At 41.4% G+C, this 25,311-nt stretch overlaps 1 protein-coding gene across 5 annotated transcripts in view; it reads right to left on the bottom strand.

The window, feature by feature from the left end:
* Positions 1-25,311, bottom strand: part of WRNIP1 (WRN helicase interacting protein 1) — a 620,345-nt gene that overhangs the window by 440,642 nt on the left and 154,392 nt on the right. For all 5 annotated transcript variants that reach the window (XM_069613532.1, XM_069613530.1, XM_069613531.1 and 2 more), the window contains one exon: positions 22,491-22,732. In XM_069613532.1, the coding sequence (XP_069469633.1) occupies positions 22,491-22,732 (242 nt within the window). The remainder of the gene's footprint in view (positions 1-22,490; positions 22,733-25,311) is intronic.

Below are 25,311 nucleotides of genomic sequence, written 5' to 3'. Positions count from 1 at the left end.
GAGGTGAGCACACTCCTGGTTCACCTTGCGTATTTCATGTGGTGCACTCAAGTCACCTGCAACTCTTGCAAAGACAAACCACTCGTTCTATCCCTATGCAGAGAACTAACTAGTTGGTAATGGGGGAAAGGCATTCAATAATCCTCTTACCTCATAATGTACTCACTTTACGAGGAGGGCTGCTTAAACATCGAAGCTGACACACTGGGTTGTCACTTCTTGTTTCAGGGACTTGAGCACAGCTGCGTGGGGGCACACATTCGAGGTCAGGCCTTACTTCGGGTGCCAGAGGGTGCCACACAGAGGATGGGAGTCCTCAATGCTGGAGTGGGCACGCAGAGTTCAGCGACAGCTTGCAGTAGCGCTTGAAGACAGTAAGAGCAGGCAGGATTAAAATCAATAGAGCCTAGGCGGCTGCACAGCAAAGGTGTAGCCAGGATTGTTTGACAAGTGTGGCCTGAAGCTATTTTAAAACAGAGGGGGGTCTGGGAAACTCTCTACCAGCACGAACACAGCCCATTGACTTGTTCTTGGGTGGATGGCCCCTGGGAGAGTCTGAACCAAGTCTTTAGCTCACTGTTCTCTTTAGAGATGAAATGTCCCCGCATATCAGTCTTTGTCCTGCCCAGGGGCAGTCCAGCATCAAAATGCTAGGCAATTCTCCTGTGAACAAGAGCACCACAGCAACCCCATACATGTGTGACAAAGACTGATATGCAGGGAAATTTCTTCTCTGTGAAAGGGACAGTGAGCTAAAGACTTGGTAGAGTCTCTCCCAGGGGTTATTCACCCAAGAACAGGTCATTGGGCTGTGTTTGTGCTGGTAGAGAGATTCCAAGACCCCCCCTTGTTCTGAAGCTAATGTAGTTGAGCCCACCACAGGGACATTAACATCTGAAAATGCCCACACAGGGCTGCAGAGTGGGCATTTAAAGATTTTGGGTAGGTGTTGCCCACTCAGGCCCTAACCGGTCTACGCCTCTGCTGCACAATAATGCCTCGGCACTCAAGATTCCATCCCAGTTTCACTGCAGAAAGCATGTGAGGAGGCTTCCACATGGATAGAGGAGCGGTCCTGATGTAGACATACATATATGGAAAACTGAAGACTGGGAGCAGAGAAGCACAGTTCAAATCACACATCTAGCATTAGCACTCCAGAAAACCGGGGTCAAAAGATGGATGCAACTGGTTCTTTAGCTAAGATTTTGAATTGGTCTCAAAAGGCTCAGGTTACAGGCAGCCTAATTTTATACAGGTGGGTTCAGACAGCACTCAAAAATAAGGGTGAATGGTGGGCACCACCAAGTTAATGGTAGTTATCAAGAGTTACATTCGAATTAGATAATAGGCTTCAAGGCGTCATCCAGTTGAGTTGGCACATACTACATCAAGAAAAATACATAAAACTAATAAGGTCAAGTGAAACAACTAGACCTGAAGACGCCTAGGATGTAGTCAACACTACTGAATTTTAACACATTGCGTTGTTTAGCATTACATTGAAATTAAGAAATACAGCATTTGCGTAGTCCTTTGAATGGTAATCTTCTCTTTAATGTAAATATTTTGTGTGCAGAGGCCCTTGCCGATGCATTCCGAACAGAACGTCCATCTTCAGGGCGGTTCTACACATATACAACATAACATAATTTTGTGAATATGTGACCCTGGGACACGTGTGTTTGACTAATATTCTTAGTATAAAATACTTGGAAACTCAACGTTCACATCTTACTATCATACCTGTCGCTGCAAATAGAGAAGTAGTGATGGGGCGTGGATTCGCGCATATACAAAGAAGCTGCAGTTGCTCTGGACCCTAGTCTCTACCCATGTGTCTTCAATAATGCTGCTCCCCCTGGACAAAGCCTCACCAAACTTTGCAAAAAAAAGTATATGGGCCACTCTGAATCTTTCTGTGATGTTTGGTCGGGGGGGGGGGGAGGAGTTATAGGGGGGTCCCAAAACGTTTTTCCCATATACTGAAAGGGGAAAAAAACTTTGCACACACCTACAGCCTAAACCGCTGGATGGATTTTCACCAAATTTGGGGCAGGGGCTTGGTCCCGAAAGCGTGCTTTTGTAAATTTGGTGACAATCCGTGCAGTACTTTTCTTCAAAACAACCAAAAAGTAGGTCTAAAAAAATTAGTGATATCTATGTCCGCTCCCCGGTCACACTTCCCTGTTCGCTCAGCGGACAAGATACCGATTGGCTAAGGGGCGGGCATTGTGGACGCAGACATGCGACGTGTCTGCCGATCGGCTGCGTGAGACGTGTTCTGCGTCAGATTGTTTCGATACGCCCGACATCTTGGATCGACCGACAGCGCAGTGGCGACCAGCGGACACATGCGATTTCGAAAACTATTTTGCTGTGTCATAGTGCTTGGTTAGGTTCACACACTAAGAGATGGGTGGAAAACTATTTGATCAGGCGGTAGGTGTTAATGATGTATTCTCTATGCCCGCCTTGTTCGAAATGTTTGCACCTACAGAAAATGAGGGGTTTAATAAGGGTCGTATTTCAGTCAGTGCTGTGCAAAGGCACCTTGAAACTCTTCTAAGGACACGCATGGTGTTAGCGAACATTGAAAATGAGTACATATCGTTATTACATTATTTTTTCCTATGGGTGTGCTGTTGATTAGTACGCCGCCATGGGTGTGACATGCACCATGGTTGTGGCCAGGGCCTAGAGTCTTGGATGCATGGTCGTAGGCCGTAGGCCGAAGGCCATAATTGCAAGACTGTAGGCCCTGGCCACAACCACCGCAGCATGTCACAGCAATGGATACACCTGTAGCATTGATTATCAATTAGATGGTTGTGGGGAGTGTGTACAGTAAGGCCATGCACCCGAGAACAAACTTGTCAACTCTAAAGTTACAAGCCAACATGGATTTTACATAGTGCAGTGGTTGTGGCCAGGACGTACAGTTTTGGATGCATGGCTGCAGGCTGTAGCCCATACACCAAAGACTGTAGACCCTGCCCACAAGCAGTGCAGGATATCACATTGATACATCACACCCATACATTCCATTATGTATCTGGTAGGTGTGGGCAGTGCCTAGAGTCCTGGGTACAAAATGAGTATATGCTAAAGTTAGAATGTTTCATTGTATGGGTGTATTACTCATGTATAAGCGACCATGGGTGTAATATGCTGCGGTGGTTGTGGCCAGGGCCTAGAGTCTTAGGTGTATGGCCGTAGGTCATACTTCCAAGACTCTAGGACCTGGCTACAACCACTGTAGCATGTCACAGAAATGGATACACCTGTAGTATTGCTAATGGGTCAGATGGTTGTGTGCACAGATTTGGGTGCATGGCCAAAGGCCATGCACCCAAGAACAAAGTTGTAAACATGAGAGTAATAAGCTACTGCACACCCATACATTGCAATATCTATGGACATACAGCTAAGAGTCTATACTCTCGCCACACCCACTGCAGCATACACAACTATAGACACACCCGTAGTATTGCACATCACTTAGGTGGATGTGGGGAGGCCCTGCATTCTTGGGTGCATGGCTTAAGACCATGCACCCAACAGTGAAGTCATAAGCAGTGAGGTTATAAGTGAACATGGGCGTGGTGTGGTGTGGTGGGTGTGCAGGTTCTAGTGTCTTGGCTGCATGACTGCAGACCATGCACTGAAAACTAAACGTAGAAGTAGTGAAAATAGAAGCACCATGGTTTTGATATGGAGCAATGGTTCTGGGTAGGACCTATAGTCTTGCTTGCTTGGCTGTAGGGTGTAGAGTGTAGGTTATACATCAAAGATATTAGGCCCAGCCTACAGGCACTGCACCATATTACTGCCATAGATTAGCTGTGAAGATTTGCATATGTATGAAATGACTTATATTTACTCTTTCATTTGTTCAGAATCCATACATGTGTTACATGATTGTAGTACTTGGCGAAAGTAGCCTTTTTAAATTTCTGTGATAAAAGAAAAAAGCATGTTAGTGTTTGCATTTTCTAAAGACTTTTTACATTGTATAATAGACAGTTCAGTTTTTTTATTTGACCCTCATATTTAGTTCACAAACCAGTGTACTGTGCATTGTGCTCAGTTTCTGTATTTGTTTTTCTAATCATTGGGTCTGCGGGGAGGGGGAGGGAATCCTTGTCGGATTAAAAAAACCTCAATTTGCTATGCTACAAACTATTTCTTTCCTTTCTTTGATTGTTTCCTTGTTCTTTCTGCTTAATGTTATGTTTCTTGCCGATTTTTAACAGCTAGATACCGGTTGGCGTATTCTAACTGTGCATTTATTGTTACGGTTCTGTGGTATTCATTTATCTGTCTCGTTGTTATACAGTCTTGGGCAGTTAGATACCTGATGGCATATTCCAACTGTTTGTAGTCTTTCACTTCGTTTTTTGGTAATGTTGAAGTACACATTAGTTATTACATTTTGGCTTTAAGAAGATTAAATACGCATTTGTAAGATTAGCTGGCAATCTCTGCTTTAGAGTAATGGTGCTATCATTACATTCCACCCATCCACATTTCTTTTTAATGTATGCAGTGTAGTGACCTGCATTGGTTGTAGCTCGTGCATGGTAGATTATACCTACTGTTGTAAAGGTTTTCTTTCCAAGTGACACTTGAACTTGTGTGAATACAGTCAGCTTGCAGTTGTTTTTGGTACCATCTGCATTATAACGTAGCAGCTTAAGTATTATGTACTTACTATGTGTTTGTATTAGTAAGGTGGAGCGATTGTCTGAATTGCACATAGTACATAATCTGCCATGGTTTGCATTCTGTACAAGATGCTGGAATGGAATGGATTCACAATTGGGTATGGATACATACACAAATCACTCATTTGGGATTTGTTCCTGTATTACATTGCTACAGAGAGTTCATGTATGTTTCCACATGTATGAAATCTGGAAGATTTCATTTATAGGTATGCTTTTGTTTTCTAGTACTTGTAGTAAGTACATTAGAAATTCTTGTGGACCTTCTTGTGAGTTTATAGTGAATTTCACTATTCCAGCACAGTAGTCCAATTCTTGTCTTATTCCGTGAACACTGTACGTGTTGTCAGGACTGTTTGTTGCCTTTCTATGAAGGACTAACATTTGTAAACACAATTGGTCTATACTGTGCAAGTAAATGTTGTTAACAGTTGGTGGCAATTGAAATAGAATATTTATTGCTACATTTGCATAGCAACTTACACCAGTTTCATTTGAAAATTTGAATGGACCAGCTAGTTCTGTATCGGAGTGATTTTTTCTGAGTTTCTCTTCCTTCTTTGAAGAAGTGCCTGGTTTACTTTCCCTAATAGGGTCTTCTTTGCTTGTGGTAATTGATGAACCGTTACCTTCCTTTGTTTTCTTTGAAGGATTTGCTGTGATATTCTGTTGCATTTCTGTTTGAATTAGTTTTCTTTTCCCACATTTTACTTTTTCTGGAACAGGATATTGTTTCAGATGGGGGGTGTACAGCGAACTTAGTCTATTGTATTCTAAAATGCAAGGAATATCAGCGTTCACTTTACTTGCATCAAAGTGGATTATAAATAGACTGTCAAGTGTACGTAAGCGTGATAGTGCTACGTAGCTCATGCCTTCTTTAAAGACTGTTTCCTATATCTATCAATGCTTTGTCTAGGGTAAGACCTTGGGATTTATGAATGGCGACTGCATATGCAAGAGTTAGAGAAAATTGTTCTTTACGTACATACATGTCTGAACAGAAGGAATAGAGCAGTTGAGCGCCCTATCCTTTTTACTTCTGAAAGTTTGTCAAAGCGAATATTGACAAACTGAATTTTGGTGTCACGTGGGTATGATTGAAAGCCAACAACTGTACCCAGTGCTCCATTAACTAGCCCTTGTTCCACGTCAAGGTTACGTTTAAGCATTACTCTACAATTTAAGGATAATTTTAATATTTTTTCCAACCCACTGTGTTGGAGATTGAATTTTCTAAGCTATTTAGTCTTGTTGTGGCTTGCTCACACATGCGTAGTGTCATACCATGTACGTCTAGTTTATCTGTGGCGCAAATTTCCATTATTGGTTACATTTCTTTATTTAACATTATTTCATTGAATTGGAAACAGCTTGCAAGAGTTGGCATTAAGGCCATACAATTGACATTTTTGTGCGCTAATTGTTCCATAACATCAGTAGCACATGCATTATCGCCATAAAGTGCATGAATGTGCCGGGTTTTCAATATTGCTTGTGCTTTTTGAGATAGTACACCAACTCTAATATTTTTTAGGATGTTGGCATAACTGAGATCTGCAGATTGCCGCATGTTTTCTGTTAATTCTATGTATTGGAAATGTTGCCAAAGGCTGACATTTCCTATGCTGCCAACCGTTTTACGGCAGAGTTTGTGTCCTAAGGTTTTAAAAATAGGGTCACCTTTCACTGGTGTCAATTGTAGAAGATCTCCGAAAACGAGTGTTTCCCTGCAAAGAGTTCTTCGTAGTTTGTTTTAAGTACTTTTTGCAATGTGAGGTGAATCAAAGCCATGGAGACCATGCTCACTTCATCTATTAGTAGCATTTTCATTAATACTCTGCGTAGTTCCATTGCAGCTTCTGCAGAAAGTTTGTAATAGTCTAATTTGTTTTGGTGTTCCACTGGAAGAAGTAGTAAATCGGTGTAAAGTGACACTGCCTATGTTGTAGGCAGCTAAACCTGTGGGGGCAGTTACAACAGCTGACAGTTTGTTGGTCTTGCTGATGATTTTGATTAAGAATGTTTTTCCTGACCGAGCTTCACCACTGACACACAGCAGTATTGGTTTGTAATTTTGGCAGGAACATTCTTTATTTCCGTGTTGTACACCATGTGCAATTTGTTTTGTTACATCTTCAAAAATGGTGCGCTGATCTTTGTTAAGTTTTGCTTGTTGTACAGTTAAGTCTTCTATATTTTCTTGATAGTGACACATGGTGTTTTACACTTCTGTCATAGCAAATTCGGCCTCATTTGCTATTAGTGGCTGTCCTAGTGGTTCTTGGCTTCCTGTTACAGAAGGTTGACTACTGTCGGAAGTGTCCTTATCTAGCTGGGCCTGAAGTTCTTCGTGTTGCTGTTCATTGTGCAACATTGTTTTGTACTGTGTAAAGTTCACATCAGTGATAGCGCTTTCATTTACTTTGAAAGCATCTTCATAGCAGTCATAGTTATCTAGTATCTCTTCCTCTTTTCTCCATGGTTTAAAAAGTTGTAGCAGAGACCTGTTGAGGAGTTTTTAATGACAATTTAACATTATTAATTAAGCTTCGTTTGGCAAGTTTCACTAAGAAGCCTTCACAATCTGTGACTCTATATCTGCCTTCGTTTTCATCGGGTTTTATATTATTTTTGTATGCAAAGTTTTGAGCTATGCGGTATAGACATATTCTTTCCAAAGTCCTACTCCTGTTCGGATACTATGTGCCCAGTAAATTGTTTTTTAAAATGTCTTCACTGTTGGGAACATTTCTGGCAATTGTCCTCATATGATTTCAGAACTCTTTTTCTACATTTAGCAGGACCAAAACTTAGCCATACTATGTTCTCTGATTTTCCATACAAAGCAGTACCGGTTAAACGATCTGCCGCTTCATGGGCGCCACATTCTCTATGAGAGAGCATTTTTATGCCTAGGCTGTACAATTTCTGAGATAGTGTTTTGTGTGATGATCGGTCATCCCAGAGGTCTTGAAGCTCTGTTTTCTCTGCTTTTGTTAAGAAGGTTGTAACATATCGTGCAACAGCAGTGGAATTGTCTGCAATGTACTGCACATCTATGTTTGCATTCCATAAGAGGGTAATGATTGCACTGTAATCATTGATGTATTTTGATTCTTCTTTTCATTTTATGTAATACGTGTTCTTAGGTGATTCACATTTAACACTATGTTGAACTGAAGATATGAAATTGTTGACTTCACCTGTTTCTGTAACTGGTCTAGGGAAACCAAAGCGGCATTTGGTGTAGTATTTCCCTTTGTTTTTGTATTTGCGACAACAATATTTGCCACATTTGTGTCTTTGAAATTGTAAAATCTGCCCATGCAGGTCGCTATGTGTCTCTTGTGAAGGGATTTCACAAGTGACATATTTTTGGATGAACTGCAAAACAGTGGCATCAGTGTCATGATCAAATTTAGGTGCACCTTTGATCCATAACAGCATGCGAATATGTGGTGCTCCTCTCGCTTGGTATTCTTTTCTCCAAAAGAAGTGTTGCACTTCTCCGAGGGGAGGAACAGTTTTATTGCAAATAAAGTGTAGCATAGCAATGAAACTATGATGGAAATATCTTGACACATTAACTGGATCTAGAGAGCAAAGTTCTCCAGGTGTTAATAAATGCATGTTGGTTTTGTTGTTGTTTGATATGCGTAGGAACTCATGTAAATCTTCCCATGCATATTCTGCACAACTTAGTGTAACCATGTCGGTGGTCCAAGGTTTCTGATCATACACCGTACATCTCCGTGCTGTCAGAACCAGTATTCTTTTGTACCACGCATGTTTGCAAACACATTTGTTATATTTGATTGTAAAACCTTTTCTTGTACTTTTTGTATTAATTGCGTAGCTGACATTTTGAAAGTGGGTTCCAGATTTCAAAATGTGTGCAACTCCGTAACATAGGGTTGCTAGTTCACTTTCAAAGAGTAGGTGGAATATGTATTCTACATTTTGTCTGAACCTGGGATCTTGCAAATACATTCGCAATGAGCTGTATTCTGATGCTGTAATCTGAGTGGGTCTATCATCATATCTTCCACCTTTGCCCGTAGGAAATAGCAGTGGAAAAGCAAGTGCTTCTATACTTTTTTCCCATATGCTCATTGGTGAACCTTTGGTTTGTCGCATTTTTCTAGTGCATCATCTATGCTTTCATTGGAATGCAATGGATGAATGGTGTACTGATCCAAAAGAGTGGATAGTGCAGCAGGATCCAGAAGTTCGAATTGTCCAATTTCTGTTGACGCTTCAATTATTTCAGTTGTTTCCCTTAAGCTTTCTTCAATATTTATTTCCTTGTAGTATTTGTTATTGTCTTTTACATATTGCAAGGCTTCTCTAACTTTATGTAGGTCCACCAGTTGTTGCCAAATTTTTTTTGTCTTTTGTTGGTACACCATTTACCAAGACAATTAAAGAATGATCTATTGAACGCTCCACTCCTAGATCTACATTTTCTGTTAGATCTAATGGCAAGTAAACTACTTTGCCACAAATGCCTTTCACCAATTCAGAGGGAGGTACTTTTGTTGTTTTTGGATGAAGGCGTATAATTGCTTGAAATGGGTGAACGGTTTGAATTATGATGCTCTCATACAAATTGAGTTGTTGCAGGGTTTTTGGTAGCGGGAACAATTCCAAATTATTTGTGATAGCACGTGAAGGAGTTTGGTTGTTGTCTAGTTTTGTAGTGCAGTACCTGCAATATTTGATAGAGTAGTTCACTTATTTGATTTCGGCTAAAAGGTAGCAGGCTAATTCAAACCATTTGGAATCTTCATTGCCTTCTATTTTTAATGCCATGTCTATATTTTTTGTGTTCCTTTTGTAAAACGTTCTGCGGCAACACACACACACACACGGTTTGGTATTTCAGCTGATGCACTTTTAAATTTTAATATTTCCTTTTTGTATGTGTGTAATAGAAGGTTACTATGTGCAGAATTGTTCTACAACTATTGCATTTTGTAAGTGGCTTTCACTTCCAAAATATTTTCTCTGGATACGGTCCATTTCTTCTTGTAGATATTTGGGTGTACCATGCAGAAGAGTATTATTTAAATTGGCTCATTCTGAAGCTGGACTTTTAGCATAGTATATTTTATACACTAGATTTCTTACATTTGTATGATTTATTGATATCCTTTTGATATCATGGAAGGTGCTTTTGCAAATAGGTCCAGGAATGCAGGCTAATGAATGTCCTTGTAGTCCTGTGTATTTGCACACTGGACAGTCATCTATATTTTGCATCACTTTAATTTTAATTTTGTCTTTACCTTTCACATACTGATTGAGGAACTGACAAAGATTTGAATAATTTGTTAGGAATGGCACACATTGACGTGCACAGCCATTTGTATACTGGATGGTCTGGTTCAGTCGAATCGAGAGGTAATTCTGAGTTTTCAGGGGATACTTTTCTAAGCAGTGTTTCTTTTTCCATGATGCTATGATTGATTTTTTTCATACCCTCTTCTACTGCTACGGATGGCAATTGTGTTTGTTTGATTTTGTTTGTATGCTTCTTCATTCAAATATGGTTCGGTGGTTGTTGTGTGACTCCATTATTTTTGTTCACATTCCGTTTATTGATACGTTTCTTTTGTAGTTTGGTACTTAGTTTTGTTAGTGGTTTTATCCTATTTAATACTAACAGAAACAACTTCCTTTTCAGAAGGAATGCACTGTCCGCGAGAGCTTGTAAGATTAATTTTCTACGGTAGTTTTTAAAGGTTGAGGAGGATTTCGGTCCTCTTCTTATTAGATTCTGAAGGACTTTTTACTATAGGTTCTTGTCACTATATCAGGATTAATAGCAGCATTGTTAGGAGTACTGGTAGCTGATTTTTTGTGAAGAGTTTTGTGTTTCGTGCCACATTTTGTTGGAGGAGGTAAAGTTTCGATAGTTGAAGCTTCCTTTGTTTCACTAAACGACTATTAGCTGTTTTGTTCCAACGTTCTCTACAAACTCTGCTACAGATGGATGGTTAGGTTGAACACTTATTTTTATTGGCTCTACTTCTGCGTTCCTTTCTACAGACTTGCTTTTTGGAAGGCATTCTTTGGGGTCTGTTGAAAAAAAGAAGGCATGGTTTGGTCTGTTGTACAATGTATGTGTGCTGTGTGCATGAGTTTGATGGGGAAGCTCTTTGTGGTGGTGTGTGAATGTGCATTGGTCTCTTACAATGATTTGGGAAGGATATGTTTCTGTTTGTATACTACTACAATGTGCTTCAGATGAGAGTACAAAGAGGCCTAGTGGTGTGGGGAAGCATCAATAGTAAACGTAATGGCATAAAATTGAAACATTTGTTTTCTAGTACTAACATTGTAAAGCGTCTGTTATTTGGGTTCCAAACAGACGGGGATTTGGGAGCCATTCTGCCTGTTAATCTTTGTTTAATAAATGGGGATTTGTGGGTAGAATGGTTCAGAAATCACTGTTTGCTTTGGTGCGCAAATTAAATACATAACCCACACAGTCTGTTTCAGGAATAGTTAGAATATAAAGGTCGTCCTGTACTTACTTTTTTTTGCAGAATGACCAGGTTTCTTCGGATATGTCATTTGTTACTGTACACATTAATTTTGTATCTTTCGTCGGAGTATTCTCCTTTGATATTTAACACAGTGCATGTGTGCATTTCACTTCACTATGTGCTGCCCTTGTATGTTACTTGCAGTAGGTTAGTTGCACGTGCTTCAGAAAGGAGTCAAATTTTTAGATTATGAAAATGCCTGGTTTTAAGCTGTGTTATCTATAGCAGAGAAGTTTGTAAGCAATAGGTCATTATAGTAGATGGGAAAAATGTCGGTACTTTCATATTATAAGTACGATTTCAAAAAAATGGGAGACCCTCAGAGGGACATGTCACCACAGCAATTGGGAGCGTTTATTTTTCTCATACGATCGCATTGGAAGTAGCATGTATGTAGGCGGTACACAGTAAAAAATTGTGCCATTTTCCAATGGAAAAATTGAGTTTAATTAACAATCGGACATCTTGCACTTAAAGGGGGAGCGTTGGTATGTATTGCATATGCAGATCTAGTGGCATTAATTTGTTTAAATGAAATCATACGGGTTGCACATGTTCTCTGATTAAAATATGCATACCTGTACTTTATACGCATGCATGTGCGCATCCATGGAGCTGTACGTAGAAATCCGCGACACTTGTACAGTACTTTTCGAAGTAGGTGCTTTGCAATGATATGCGACATGTATTCAGAGTGATCAATAGTACATTTGAAGTGCGAAATTTTGATGACAGTTAGATGTAGGGATGTTTAATGTGATTGGTGGATGGTTGTGTGACTGTTTAGCTGTGTCCAATGAGGGAATGGATTTGCGAGCGATGTGGAAAGGGTAGAAGGACTAGTTAAGAGTTACGTGCTGCACATACACAATGCTTGTGCGCAGGTAGGGTGTGTCACATACGGGTTTCTACAGCAAATCCAGCATGGAAAGGGAACTGTAGGTATCAGCCAATCAGATGTTCACATTGCTCTTGTGTGGAAAGACGGTGCGTATACTGAAGATAGCAGAGGTGCAGAGGGACAAGGTTTTGGTCCTTGGAGATATTTTTGTGCATGGTTTACAGCACTATGCCGAAAGTAGGAATGTAGCACACCATTTCGATGCGAGAGGAGTAGAGGCGGTGTGGAGCGCTTAGACTGGTCGCAATGTTGCAGCGATTCTCTGAGTTTGTACCGAGATGCGTGCGATGACCACTCCCTCATGTGGTCATTTTGCACTACGGTGCTGGTCATTTGGGCTACATGAGTGCACATACTTTGTTGGACGATTTGGAACAGTTGGTGCAAAAAGTCATGAACATCTTTCCAACTGCGAAATTATTTTTTTCTGGGTTATTCCCTAGAGGAAAATGGGACAACAGTTCCCTTTTCTGTCCTGATCAAAGAACTGGGAGGTGTACCATCAATCGCGGCATGCATGCTTTTATGTTACGCGCTGGTATGTTTTTCTGCAGCCACAAGAACATTGTTCCCAGTAATGCAGCTTATTTTGAAGTAGATGGTGTTGCTTTATCTTCTTTGCGAAATGCATGTTCTTTTGGAATGTGAGGGTTGCTTTGGAGAAAGTTCTGTTAAGGTTGTAGGAGTATAGTAAGAAGAAAAAATATTTAAAAATATACAAAATAACAGATGGCTGTAAGGCATCTGACCAACATTTTTTTTTTTTTTTTTTTTTAAACGGCTCTTTTCAGAGCCCACCTTAAAGGGGAAAAGGGGAATAATATTTAAATGTACAGTCCTCACGCTCTGATCCTGTACGTGTCCGCAAACATGGCGGTAGTTTGCAGGCGGCGCCGAGTCTGGGGTGGAGACGCATGCAAATGAGAATGTGCAAAGCTAGGGATTGGTCAGTAAAGTTCAGTGGGTGTGTTTTGAACGGAGACATTTAGTGAGAACGTCTTTTCCCTGACAGGAGACCAGACAGTCATGGCTCTGTGTGCTCGAAAACAGATTATCTGGATTTTGGGAGACTCATGGATACATTGGTTGAAGGTGCATGCAGAAAGTTGCTGTCTATGTGCAGATCTTGGATTTCCTAATGTAAAAATGCACTGGCATGGCGTGCGTGGAATAAGGTGGCTGGACTTGGTACCTCTCTGTGCAACTTACAGAGCGTCATCCTGACATACTTATCTTTCATTGCGAAGGAAACAGTTTAGGCCATGTGTCTGGAATTTCTTTGCAATTTGCAATGAAGGAAGGACTTGCAAAGGTCATGGACATGTTTCCAAATTGCCAAATTGTTTTTTCCCGTATTGCACAAAGACCGATATGGCTGCGTTCCTCTGCATTTGGTCCACAAATGGAGAAAGCAAGGCGCAATGTGAATAAGGCTGTTTGTACCTTTCTAAGAGATGTTGGCATGTCCTCATTCCACAATGAAAACATTTTTTTTCGCAGTTCTTTCATTTTTCATAGAGATGGAGTCCATCTCACATATGCTGGCAATCAGATCTTTCTTCGTAATGTACAAAATGCATTGCGACTTTTTTTGGCATCATAGTCACCTATTTGACAATCCCTTTTTTGTAACCTAAATTTTTTGAGGCACACACACCACTACCGAAAGGCTCTTTTCAGACCCACCACTTACTCCCAGCGAAAAGTCCATTGGTTTTGTTATGCTTATTCTGTGTCCTACGACTGTCCGCGGACTGTTCCAAAAATGCGCAGGGGCCTACAACTGTCACTAGATAGTTCTATTCTTAAACTGATAAAGGCGGCTCTGAAAAGAGCCTTTTTATTAATGTTTGTTATTTTCCAGTTTACTGCTTTTGACAACATGAGACACTAGGAGAGGAAGGCAAAGGAGGGTAAGGAAGGGACACCAACCACGGGGATAAGAAGGGGCAGGTGGAGAGAGAGAAAGATATAGGGTGGCCTTTACTTAGGTAGGGAGCAGTTCTTCCGGTGCTCCGTGACCATAGCCTCAAAAGCACTTCGAAGAGTCTCCCCCCTGTAGAGTACTGCATCACAATACACACACAATATTGTGACCCTCGAAAGGTAAGGGTCAACAGCATTGCGAATGCCTTGTGAGGCAGCTGGAGGGATCCGCTCCCCCACAGGAGTGTCTTATGGTGAGAGGATCAGACACGGAGGACGCTGTGGAGGAACTCAATCTACTACGTTCTTCGCATGGCACCACCTTGCGAATGTCTGCACTGTGGAACGAAGTTAGATGTTGCTTCATGGTTGTCGTACCAAAGCTGTACGCACCAGGTCTCCCGCGACTGAGCACCAACTGGCACTGGTTACACCTGACAAAGTTTGCACATACTTTCGGTACGTTCCCTAAAACGGAAAACAACCGCCAAACCCTAATGGTCGCTACAGCAGTAAAGGTAGCACAACTCAAACAGCTATAGCCAGAAGCACAATGAAGATGAGCTCAGGGGTGTGGCCATTTATAGGGGTGGAGGGGTGCACCTTGTGACCATATTGATCACTCAAAAGCACTGCAAAAAATCTAAATGGCACGTTCTCTGGTAGAGCTATTGCATGCGACGTTTGAAATGGTGATTTTACACTGCAAAATAAATTCCCATGTATTTATAACTTCTTTTGCAATGTCGCGGAAGCAGACAAACTGCGCAAATTAGATCACACGCTCAGCGTGGGTGCGGTCACATGATGACGTCCTGAACACATCCGCGAGGGAAATGCGTGCCCGCTGGACAGCAAATGCAGACTAACAAACGTGCGCATGTGCGCCAGTGTTCTACGGACAGTGTTCGGGCCCTGAAACTAATTAAAAGTGGGACACAAGTGACACGGACAGTTAGGGACCGGCGCGATGTTCGCAGTACTTATGGGTGTACTGCGCATGTGCGTACATGATCTGATGACTGTACGGACAGGTCGAGGGTCCTTAGGACACCTCCATTTTGTTTGACTACAAACATGCTGGCCACCGCACCTGTTCAACAGATGGTTCCATCTTGGCTGCGAACGATACGGAAGGTTATAGTGTCCTTAGGACACTACCATTTTGCTCTTTTACAGACATTCCCGCCTCCTGGTGTGTTCTAGGAACATGTTTTATCTCGTTTGTGAGTGGTACGGAGAGGTACAGTCCTTAGGATGCCCCATTCTGTTCATTTACGCATAACTTGCCCAGATAGTGCTTTCTAAGATGTTTCATCTTGGTTGGCATTGGTACAGGTAGATGTATTGCCGTTAGAACATCCATATTCTATTGCTTACGGCTAGCTCGAACAGGCGCGCTGTTCACGAACATTTTAAGTCCTTTTTTTTTTTTAAATTCCTCAAACAGTTCGACTACAGTAAACATACAAAAACTTTGTAAAAACACACACACACACACACACACACTTCAATCAACAGAAATACCAGGGGAAGCAGATACTGACACGAATATAGGGGAATTAGGGTTCAACACGGGCGGATTGTCAGGAGATCATTTGTAAGGGGAAGAAGAGATGGATGTTTCATCAAAACGTCTATTTTCTTCTTGAAGGTTTGGGGATGGTTCACTAGGAAATGGAGAAGGGGGGCAGGTACAGGTGGGACAGTGATAACGTATTTTTCCTCTCACAAATTCCTCCACAAATTGCCTTAAACTGTTAAAATTGTCAGTGTGTCCATTTTCAGTTCTATTCTTTTCAGCCTGTCTTCCTCTGTGTCGTCATCAATGACATTTGTGATGTCATCTTTGATGTCCTGGGTGTTAGTGTTAGCAGTGCACAGTGGTGCGGGCAGTTATGGTTGCCTAGGCTACCATAACTGGCGAATTTCAGGGGGTTTCGGTTTTACTTGGAACCACAATGTGGCGTTTATAAAGTTTTTTTAAGGAATTTCACAGGTTTTTAGTAGCACAACTTAACCATAATGTCCCCTTAAAGTGTTTTTTTTAAATTAAATATATAGCTGTATTAGCATGGTGGGCTCTTGCCTATTGGTGTGGTAGGTGAATTGGCACAGGTCATGGAACAGAGCTTCACTGCCTGTTGTATTCCATGTAAATTCAGAGGAATACCTCAAACAAATGTGTTGCTATGTAGGCTCTCAATATAAAGATCTACAGAATGCGGTCCATATCGAAACTACATGTTTTACATTGAGCTAAGCTGCTAAGCCTCTTATCTTGAGCAGCATTAATGTGATATATAAATCACTTGATGGCGCCATGCGCACTTTCGGGAAACGCATATTACAAATGTGGGTGCAGAAATTGAAGTGTGGAAGAGTCTGCCGTTTTCATATAGTTGTAATCAGAGTTGCCCGTCTCTGACCACCATTGCTGTCTTGGAGGCCTGCGCGTCTGCCCAGCCATGGTACGAAATAGTTACCATGGTAGCAGACGTGGGCACTCAGATCATGTAAACCATTGTGTCCCAGACATGACAACATGTTAGCGCTTCCAAGAACGGACTTGGTGCGGGCACAAGCGCCCAGTGTGCTGGGACTTGTAGTGTATTGATGGTATTCAAGTCACATAGTTAAAGATACCATACAGAAAAGAATACATAGCACATGCGGTGTGCTAGTAAAAGATGCTACTCTTTTGGTGATAATGATCTCTGCCTCAATACCTGTACACTGAGATCCTTCCCATTGCGACCCCTGCTCCCTCCATCCCTTCTCTGGCCGTCCTCCTTGGGCACTCCCCCTGCACCTTCAACTGAAGCCAGGAACCTTGGAGTCCTCTTCAACTCCTCTCTTTCCTTCCTCCCTCACACTCAGGACATTGCCAAAAAATCCAACTATCAGCTCTTCCTTCTCAAAGGAATTCTTCCTTTCCTCACTTTCCCTCAAAGGCTCAATGTGACTCAAGCCCTGGTTCTCTCTAGACTAACAGCCTTCTCCTGAATCTTCCTTCTCCCACTCTGCAGCTTATCCAGAATAGGACAGCAAGACTTATCCTTGGACTTAAGCCCATGGCCTGCATCTTGCCTGCACTAAAAAGGCATGGATCAAATTCCTCAGCATCATCCACAAGGCTGTCTGGGCCCAGGGACCACACTACCTTCAGCTCTATCTTACTAAATACTCTCCCCGTAGACCACTTCGCTCCTCTGGCACCAACTCGTTGTGCGTAAAGCACTTTACCAAACAGAGGGCTGGGGGGTCACTCACTCTCCTCTGCGGGCTCCTCCTCTGAACCAGCCCCACCTCCCCTTGCGCCTTGAGCAAGATCTTCTCCAATTCCAGAAGCTTCTTAAGACTTTCCACTTTTCATCCTCCTTCCCTCCAGCTCTCCTCTGCTAATCACACAGTTGCTGAATCTGTGTCCTTGGCCCTTACGCATCATTGGGGCCTTCACCTCCCACACCAATTCTTCCCAGCTCCTGTCTTTGCACAGCACTTGCCTCTACCCTCACTCAGCTCTGGAGACTCGCACTTCCACCTCCCGTGGCCCAAACCATGCAGCACTCAATGTACCTAGCGCTTCGTCCATGGCTCTCCCACGGGCTAGGACTCCCCAGCACTTACCCCTCTTCCTTCTTCCTTTTCGGCACTTGCACATTCTGAATACTCACAAGGCATAGTAGGTTTGTTCCCCTCCCTTACTTTCCCCCTCTGCTCTTAAATATGTGTTGTCATTGTTGTAATGTATTTCCCCCTCTCTCTCCACCCCCTCGCTCCCTCCCTGCCCTGTGGGTGTTTTGAAACAGTATATTCTTATTGTATAAGTGCCTAACAAGCAAACAATAAATTAATACATTTTATGTGGACTGATCGCGTGTATGTTCTGATTTTGTGAATACGATTTCTCTACCTGGAAGGTGGGAGCTGTTGTACCACAAAGTTGGATTGATACCTCCACACAGAGTGTGGATGCTGTACATAACAAAATGTTACATACATTCTATGCTAGCTCTTTCACAAACTTGGTTAGTATCAATCTCATTGCATCATGTCTCCACCTTGCCTCTTAATATGGTTAACTGGACTCAAAATGCAATCAAGGTTAGTGTAACATCCAATTGAGCAAACTGTATGGATTATGATGTACAAACTGAACCAAACCATAAATGGAGATTTGAGACACAAAAACAAGCATCCTTTGTATAACCAATATGTGAATGATACATGAACCAGAGTGAACGCAGAAATATTACATTCCTTCACAGATTCAACTCTCATTCTCTAATTAGCGGATCTAAGGATAGAAGGCTCTTTACTTTTTCCATTGTTCATATCGAAACAACTTTTGTAAACGGCTGTCATGTGCAGTCAGTATATGTTCTCTGTAATCCTTCATAACATATCAAAAGACAATGCTTAAATAGGAACATGACATTAACAATCCATCTTTATCCGTTTGAATCTCACTCTTGAAATGTGATGAGACCGCCATGTGCATGATCGTTAACAAAGTATCAATGTTCACATAATCAGTTTGGTTTGTTTTTGTGCTGAAATAATGTTTCCGGTCAGCATTATGTCTATGATGCCCCTCATTGGAATAAAATAATAAACCTCTTATACATCAGTGTGTATATCGTTATAAAAAATCTGAACAGCTCTAACTCTTCATCAAGACCATTTGGAGAGATTGTGTCCAATATATCGATCCAGAATGCTTCTCGTTGCTCCAATCTTGTGATATATACAATTTCATGATTTGGAACCTAAGCTGGGCCAGTTGGTGCTTATGCTGCTGGAATGCTTGGCTACGGATGACTGTTGGTTGTTGGTTCTAATGTTAGACTTGTATTCGCTCCACTATATCTGGGCTTCACAACTTATTTGACCTATGCACATTAGACTACATGGGCCCTTGATAGAGTAAATGACTTTCTGTGTGTTGCATGTTGAGTAGTCGCATAATTTAATTTTCTCTCCTGTTTTTGGATATACTACTAGATCGCCATGGTAATGTTATTACAATTCTTGCATGACTAGCAAGGATATGTGCCAGTGTTCTGGGGTTTCTGTCTTGTTCCTCTCTAAGGTTGTGTTAGTTTTAGCTGTTAGGTGGCACTGAAAGCGCTACCTTTAAGCCGAAACTATTGTCATTAAAACAAGAGCTTCAACATAAGCACTTCAAATATGGCCTTTGAATGAGGGTCTGTAATACTTTTGCAATACCAATGACATTTGAGGAGGATACACAGTTGTTAGGTTATTGAATCACCCCCATTCCCTGCCCCTAGCCATGCTAATCCCTATGGCTAATACCACCCATTCCTGCCCATCTCCGAGCTATGAGCTCTTCCACAAAGGCAGCCATCTTGGATGACTGTCTCTAAGGAAGCTCTCTGGAAACAAGGTAAAACTAGCAGCCATCTTTGAATGGGAAAGATACCATGCATCCTCCCAAGGGAACCAAATTCCTTATGCAAAGTCAATTAGTTAAGTTTTGGTCAGAGATTTATTATTTTTCAAACACATGATGTCAAATGTTATATTTCCAACAATTTTTGGTAAATAGATCAAATGATTTTTTTTTGTTTTCCGTTAAGTCCTTTGTAATTTTGACTCCCCTATACAAAAATATTTTGCTTTCAGTAAAATTATGTACCGTGTACAAAAATCAAAACTGGGTAAACTGTCCATATCGTCTGACAAGAGTCAATATGAAAACTGTCCTGGGTCACGCTACAATAAAACACTGGGAGCGCATCTCATTTTACAGTCTTGAACAAACTGTGAAAAGTGTTTCCTAAAGGAAACTGCACATTACAAGAGCAATTAGCGTTCTGTAAGGCGGTACCTTTGGATGACGCCACCTAGGCACACGGGAAAAGATCCACCATGAAGCCCATTTCAAACTAACCCCCCCCAAAGCTCTTAGCGCTGAACATCAAGCAAACATTTCTCTCACTCAGGCACTCAACCAGATCACGGAGGCCCATGAAAAATGGCTCAATCTGGTGATACCAGCAAACTTACTAGCTGCCAACAACCCAGGAGGATAAACCGTCTGACAAAAATAACCAAAGCCTAGACCCTAGAAGGATATCAAGCAGGGCGTCAGCCAATGCAGTATCTCTCACGCCACCTGATCTAGGTTTGGGCTGTAATGCATCAGTGGACACAGTGATGTGCTTTAAATGTCCTTATGCAGGCCCCATCTTTGCACTGATGAGACTATTAATCCAACCCTAAAAAACAACTTTCTCTAACACGCTGGCCCTAAACACAAGAAATCTGAAGAGAACCTTTATCTCTTGCACTCACCGAGCACCTCCTCGAACCTTTAAGTTGAGCACATATCCACTCGAACCTTATAGCCTCCCTTTAAGCTTCACACTATGCAAAATACCAGCCACCTCGTCCGTCCTCAGGCAAGTCGGGATGTCACCTTCGGACAGTGACCACCTCCCTGAGACCTCTCCTTGGACCACCAACATCATTATATGTACCTCAGACATTGGTTTGAACACAGGCTGATCATAGTTCTCTGAACTGCTTCAGACCACCATTTCAGGAAAAGCAACTTTGCTCTCCTTCCACTTCCCCACTAACCAGCCAACCCACGTTTCTTGAAGGACCCAAAGCGCCAATAGATCATGCAAATGGCAGAAGCTGTGCCAACTCAATGAAATAAACACTGGCACTACATTCTCTTCAGTATACCTAAATGGGTGAATGTCATTAGGACACTTTATTCGGTCTGAAGCGATTCTTTTGCAGGATGTTGTCACCAGGGCAAACTCGTGCACCAATAAATGGCAAGTAGAGCTCTCTTATAGACCTTGATTACGGGAGAATAACCTGCTACCAAGTTATGCCTGAGGTGAAGCAGGGGGCCATTAGTGGAGGAAAGGTCATCAGGGCCGGACTGGGAACTAAAAGAGGCCCTGGAAATAATTACTGGGGACCAAAAGAGGCCCTGGAAATAAAGTTCAAAGTGGCCCTGTATGACACTTTTTCAGCAAGCCCAATGCTTTTCCTATGAGAACATTTGGAAATACAACAGAAAAGAGGCCCAGGGTGCAGAGGCCCACCGGGAAATCTCCAGAGTTCCCTATGGGCCAGTCCACCCCTGAAGGTCATTATTTCAGCGATAGACCCTTCAAAGGTCTATAAGGCTGTTAAAACATAATAACAATACATGTTTTGTGGTGAATAGAAACGTTACTGTAATAAGGAGTAAAGTAAAAAAAAGTTGTACATTTAATCCGTTTTTCTTTTGCAATACTTAAATAAAGTTCTCTTCAAAAGTTAAACATTTAAATTGCTAAATTGATTATACTGTAGCAGGTCTAATATTAGCATGCATTAGGTGTCACGTAGAGTTTCTGACGACCAGGTTTGTCTGATGTACAGTAGAACAATGTTGATCCTCTACTTTTAAAACTGTTCGCTATCTCCCATTAAACTTATCTTCCTGTTTTGGGGGGCTGAGGGGAGTGGGGATCAGGGTGAATCGTATGTTACGGATAACAAATTACATTTTAAATTCATGCTTTTAACTGCAAACTCTGTATATCCAAAAATAAGTAAAGTCACGTAATCCTTAAACATGGTTTAGGAACAAAAACAAGAAAAAAAAGGTTGTCATTTTTAAGAAAAGTTCCGTGCACTTTAAAAGAAGCCTTCAGTACTCAACCGTGTACGCCAAGATATGCTTGGCATGTGAACAGCAAAAATAGGGTCAAGCGCGCCACCGGGGAAAAAAAGTCACCCATGCCCTCCAACTGCAAGCTTAATCCTACTTGGAAAGAAGTATTCGACACTTCACGACGAAAGAGCTTCAGCCAAACGCACACGGCCGCGCACAGCTGTGCCTCTGTGTTACGATGAAAGCTGAGTGTTGCCTCTCCTCTCGCCAATGAACGTGAGGATTCGTGAAACAAACACCACAAATGACGTTACCAATGCAAGCTAAACTGACACCATTTCATTCAAACTAATGATAGCGCTGAATGTTCCGATAACTTTGGAAGCTTCCGCAAGAGTAGGTTTCCCCCGACCACCCAACGCTGCAACGTGAACGTTTCACCACAAGAAATTAAAGAAAAAGAATGCAAGACATCCATTTTTCAGCAGCACCACACTGCCAGCGTATTTATCGATCAACTGTTACAGAGCTAGAAACAGAAAAGCTCCACATGGTTCACCCAGAATGTGTGCACATTGGGTACAGAGTATTAAAGTGCAGAGTGGATATTTATCGCCTGGCGGGAGTGCGATTATGTGCCATCAACAACTGTCCGTTCCACCTCAGCCCGCCTCCTCCCCATCCCTCATCTCCCCTTGTCAACTTGCCACCAACACTCGGCTATTACTTACTCAGCGCTGCCACCGCTGTCGCCATCCTCTGCGTCAGAGTGCCCATCCTGGTCAAGAACTCTGATCCCCAAGGAGTTCACAGCCCTCGTCAAAATAGCTTCCATTGCTTCCACGGACAGCTTCTCCAGAACAATCACCCGGCATCGGCTCAGAAGGGCTGCGTTGACTTGGAAGGAAGGGTTTTCAGTTGTTGCACCGATCAGGGTCACCGTGCCACACTCGACGTGAGGAAGGAAGGTGTCCTGAGGGATGTAAGGGAGAGAGAGAGAAGCAGATCACTGGTGAAGACGATCCAAAGCATCAATTGTGAGTACACATTTTATCCATTCAGCACTGTCAGAATGCATTAAGCAATTGGTGGACTTTTTTTGCCAAACCAGACATACTTCAGGAAAATATTAAAGTCATATTAAATGTTAATTAAGGCGGTGACTAAACAACATACACAGGCTGTTTTGTTAAAAGGTAAAGTGAATAAACTGAACACTTTATTATTATTTTGTTAACGAATTCAAATGGTTGTGACCGATTTGTTTGATAGCTGCAAATTAGACACAGGCCGTTTGTGTTAAAAAATTGGTCTAATAATTTAGTTATGGAATATTCGTTTCTGTGAAGCACTGCACAGTGCAGTTCAGCTGCTTCGAAAAGTCAATAGGGGGAAACCGTGGAGACACTGTTTGGGCAGATCCTCTTGTGCATTTTGAACAAAAGGCAAAGTCTTGGCATAAGGTGTTCTTGGCATGCAATCATTTTGGGCACCTGCTAATTAAAACTCATTTATGACTTCGTTTTCACAGGTTATTGCACAATTTTCTTTTGAATTTCACCCGTTGCCACAATTCAGATTCAAAGCATTTAATATATACAAGGGGATCCCAATCAAATGAATGCAGCCATGCACAGGGATCTACACATTTTGGCAATGAAGTCTGCGTATGTGCCAATGACGATATTCTTTGAGTTCATTTCATGCAGAAAACCTTTAATCGCTTGAGCAAATTTGCTGGTTGGCCTTGGCCAAATGAATTTTCCAAAGGCGAAAATAATTGATCACATGTTTTACAGTTGAAACATATCATACATTTCATCAGGGGCCTTGCTTTAATACTGTACTAACATAATTGCAGTGCAAACTCTGAATTGTGTCGAGGATAATGCATTCCATCTATGGGAAGCACAAATTGGCATGGAAGTCTAGGCAGAGCATCCAGGTCAGGAAAATACATATTAAAAAAGGGTTTGTGTCTGATGGCATATATTAATTGGATTCAAAATAAAGGCTGTGCAGGCTATATATTAAGTAAAGGTTGGTGAAACAACTAGAAACCACAAATTTTGTTAGTCATTTTATACATGCAAGTAGAAAAATGTTTGATTACATTAAGACATTGTGGTTCATACAAATATCAAAAACAGATAACAAATCTATGTAAACATTGGCATGTAATGTACAGTGTGCTTCAAGTGCACTATAATACATTACAATGGATATACAATGTCCCATAAATGTCCCATCTATATAGCAAAGAAGTCAATTGCACACGGCTATAAACTCCTCTCTTCAAAACTTCCTTCATTGTTCAATCTTGAAGAAATGAGCCATAGAATGTCATTATAAAGTGCAGTGTGTTTCAAGTGCAATATAACAAAGATCAAGGAATAAACCATATAATATCACTATACCACAGAAGTCTATTGCACACAGGTGTAAATCGCTATATTCAGAGATTCCTTCACAGCTCAATATTGAAGAAGGTCAACTTGTTAATACAACAATGGAATACTCATTGTCTTCCTAGTTTGCTAGGTTGTGAGCTCAAAACGTTCTAATTTGATAAAATGAATAACTAGTTTCGACTTTAAGTGTTGGGTCTTCCTCAGGACTCTGAAGCAGTATTCATACAATCACAAATGTCGCCACTTACATGTATAAAATGATTAAAATATTATATAGTTTCCAGTTGTGTGACCTACATTTACTAAATATAGGGATAGCCTGCGCATCCCTTATTTTGGAACAATATTTAATTCATACCGTTAGAAATAAACCCCTTTTTTGGATTTTGTGTAATTGTCCCTCGTGTGGGTTCGGGGGACACCCTACCCTATTTTTGTTGTAGGAAAATAAATATGCCATTGTTGAGCATTAGGTAGAAAAAGGGACAGCTTATTTTTATTGGGCACTAGCGCCACGTCTACCATCTTAACACACCGAAACTCTACAAAATTGCTGGTGTGTGAAATTCGTTAACCTTCACTGGGGAACCAGTGGTTTTAGAGAGGATGGTTGAATCACAGACACAACTTTATGTTTAAGTCCGACATATAGGAAAAGAAATATTTAGCAATGACGGAATATGCTTTTTGGTGGTATTGGCGGGTTAGAGGCAAAATGTTGTGTTGCTTACTAAGTTAAAATTAACATACTTCCATGACCTTAAGATAAGTACTAAGCATACATAATTTCGCAGATATACAAAACTGTAACCATTATTAGCATAGTTTAGGTACGTGGAGCATAACTTCCCAGGGGTTAAAACGAATGAGGTAAATCATAAGTAGTATTACTTCTTTCTTAGGTATAAGATATACGCACAATTGTTTATACAAACTCATAACGAACAGGAAAGTCACACGCAAACAGTGGGCTTAGGGAAGACAATTAATGGGTTAGTACAGAAAAATTAACAGCCAGAAAAAACTCAGCACTTCTGAGTATCATGTTTAAGACAAAAGTGTTTACACATGCATGAGTACTGGCCTAGATTGTTGCTCTTAGGTGGTGCACTCTAATATGTAATACAAGACAACTCCTGTG

Source organism: Ambystoma mexicanum, chromosome 5p (genome assembly GCF_040938575.1).
Source record: "Ambystoma mexicanum isolate Mex_15411 chromosome 5p, UKY_AmexF1_1, whole genome shotgun sequence".
Classification (NCBI taxonomy): domain Eukaryota; kingdom Metazoa; phylum Chordata; class Amphibia; order Caudata; family Ambystomatidae; genus Ambystoma; species Ambystoma mexicanum.
This window is presented reverse-complemented; position numbering and strand designations above follow the sequence as displayed.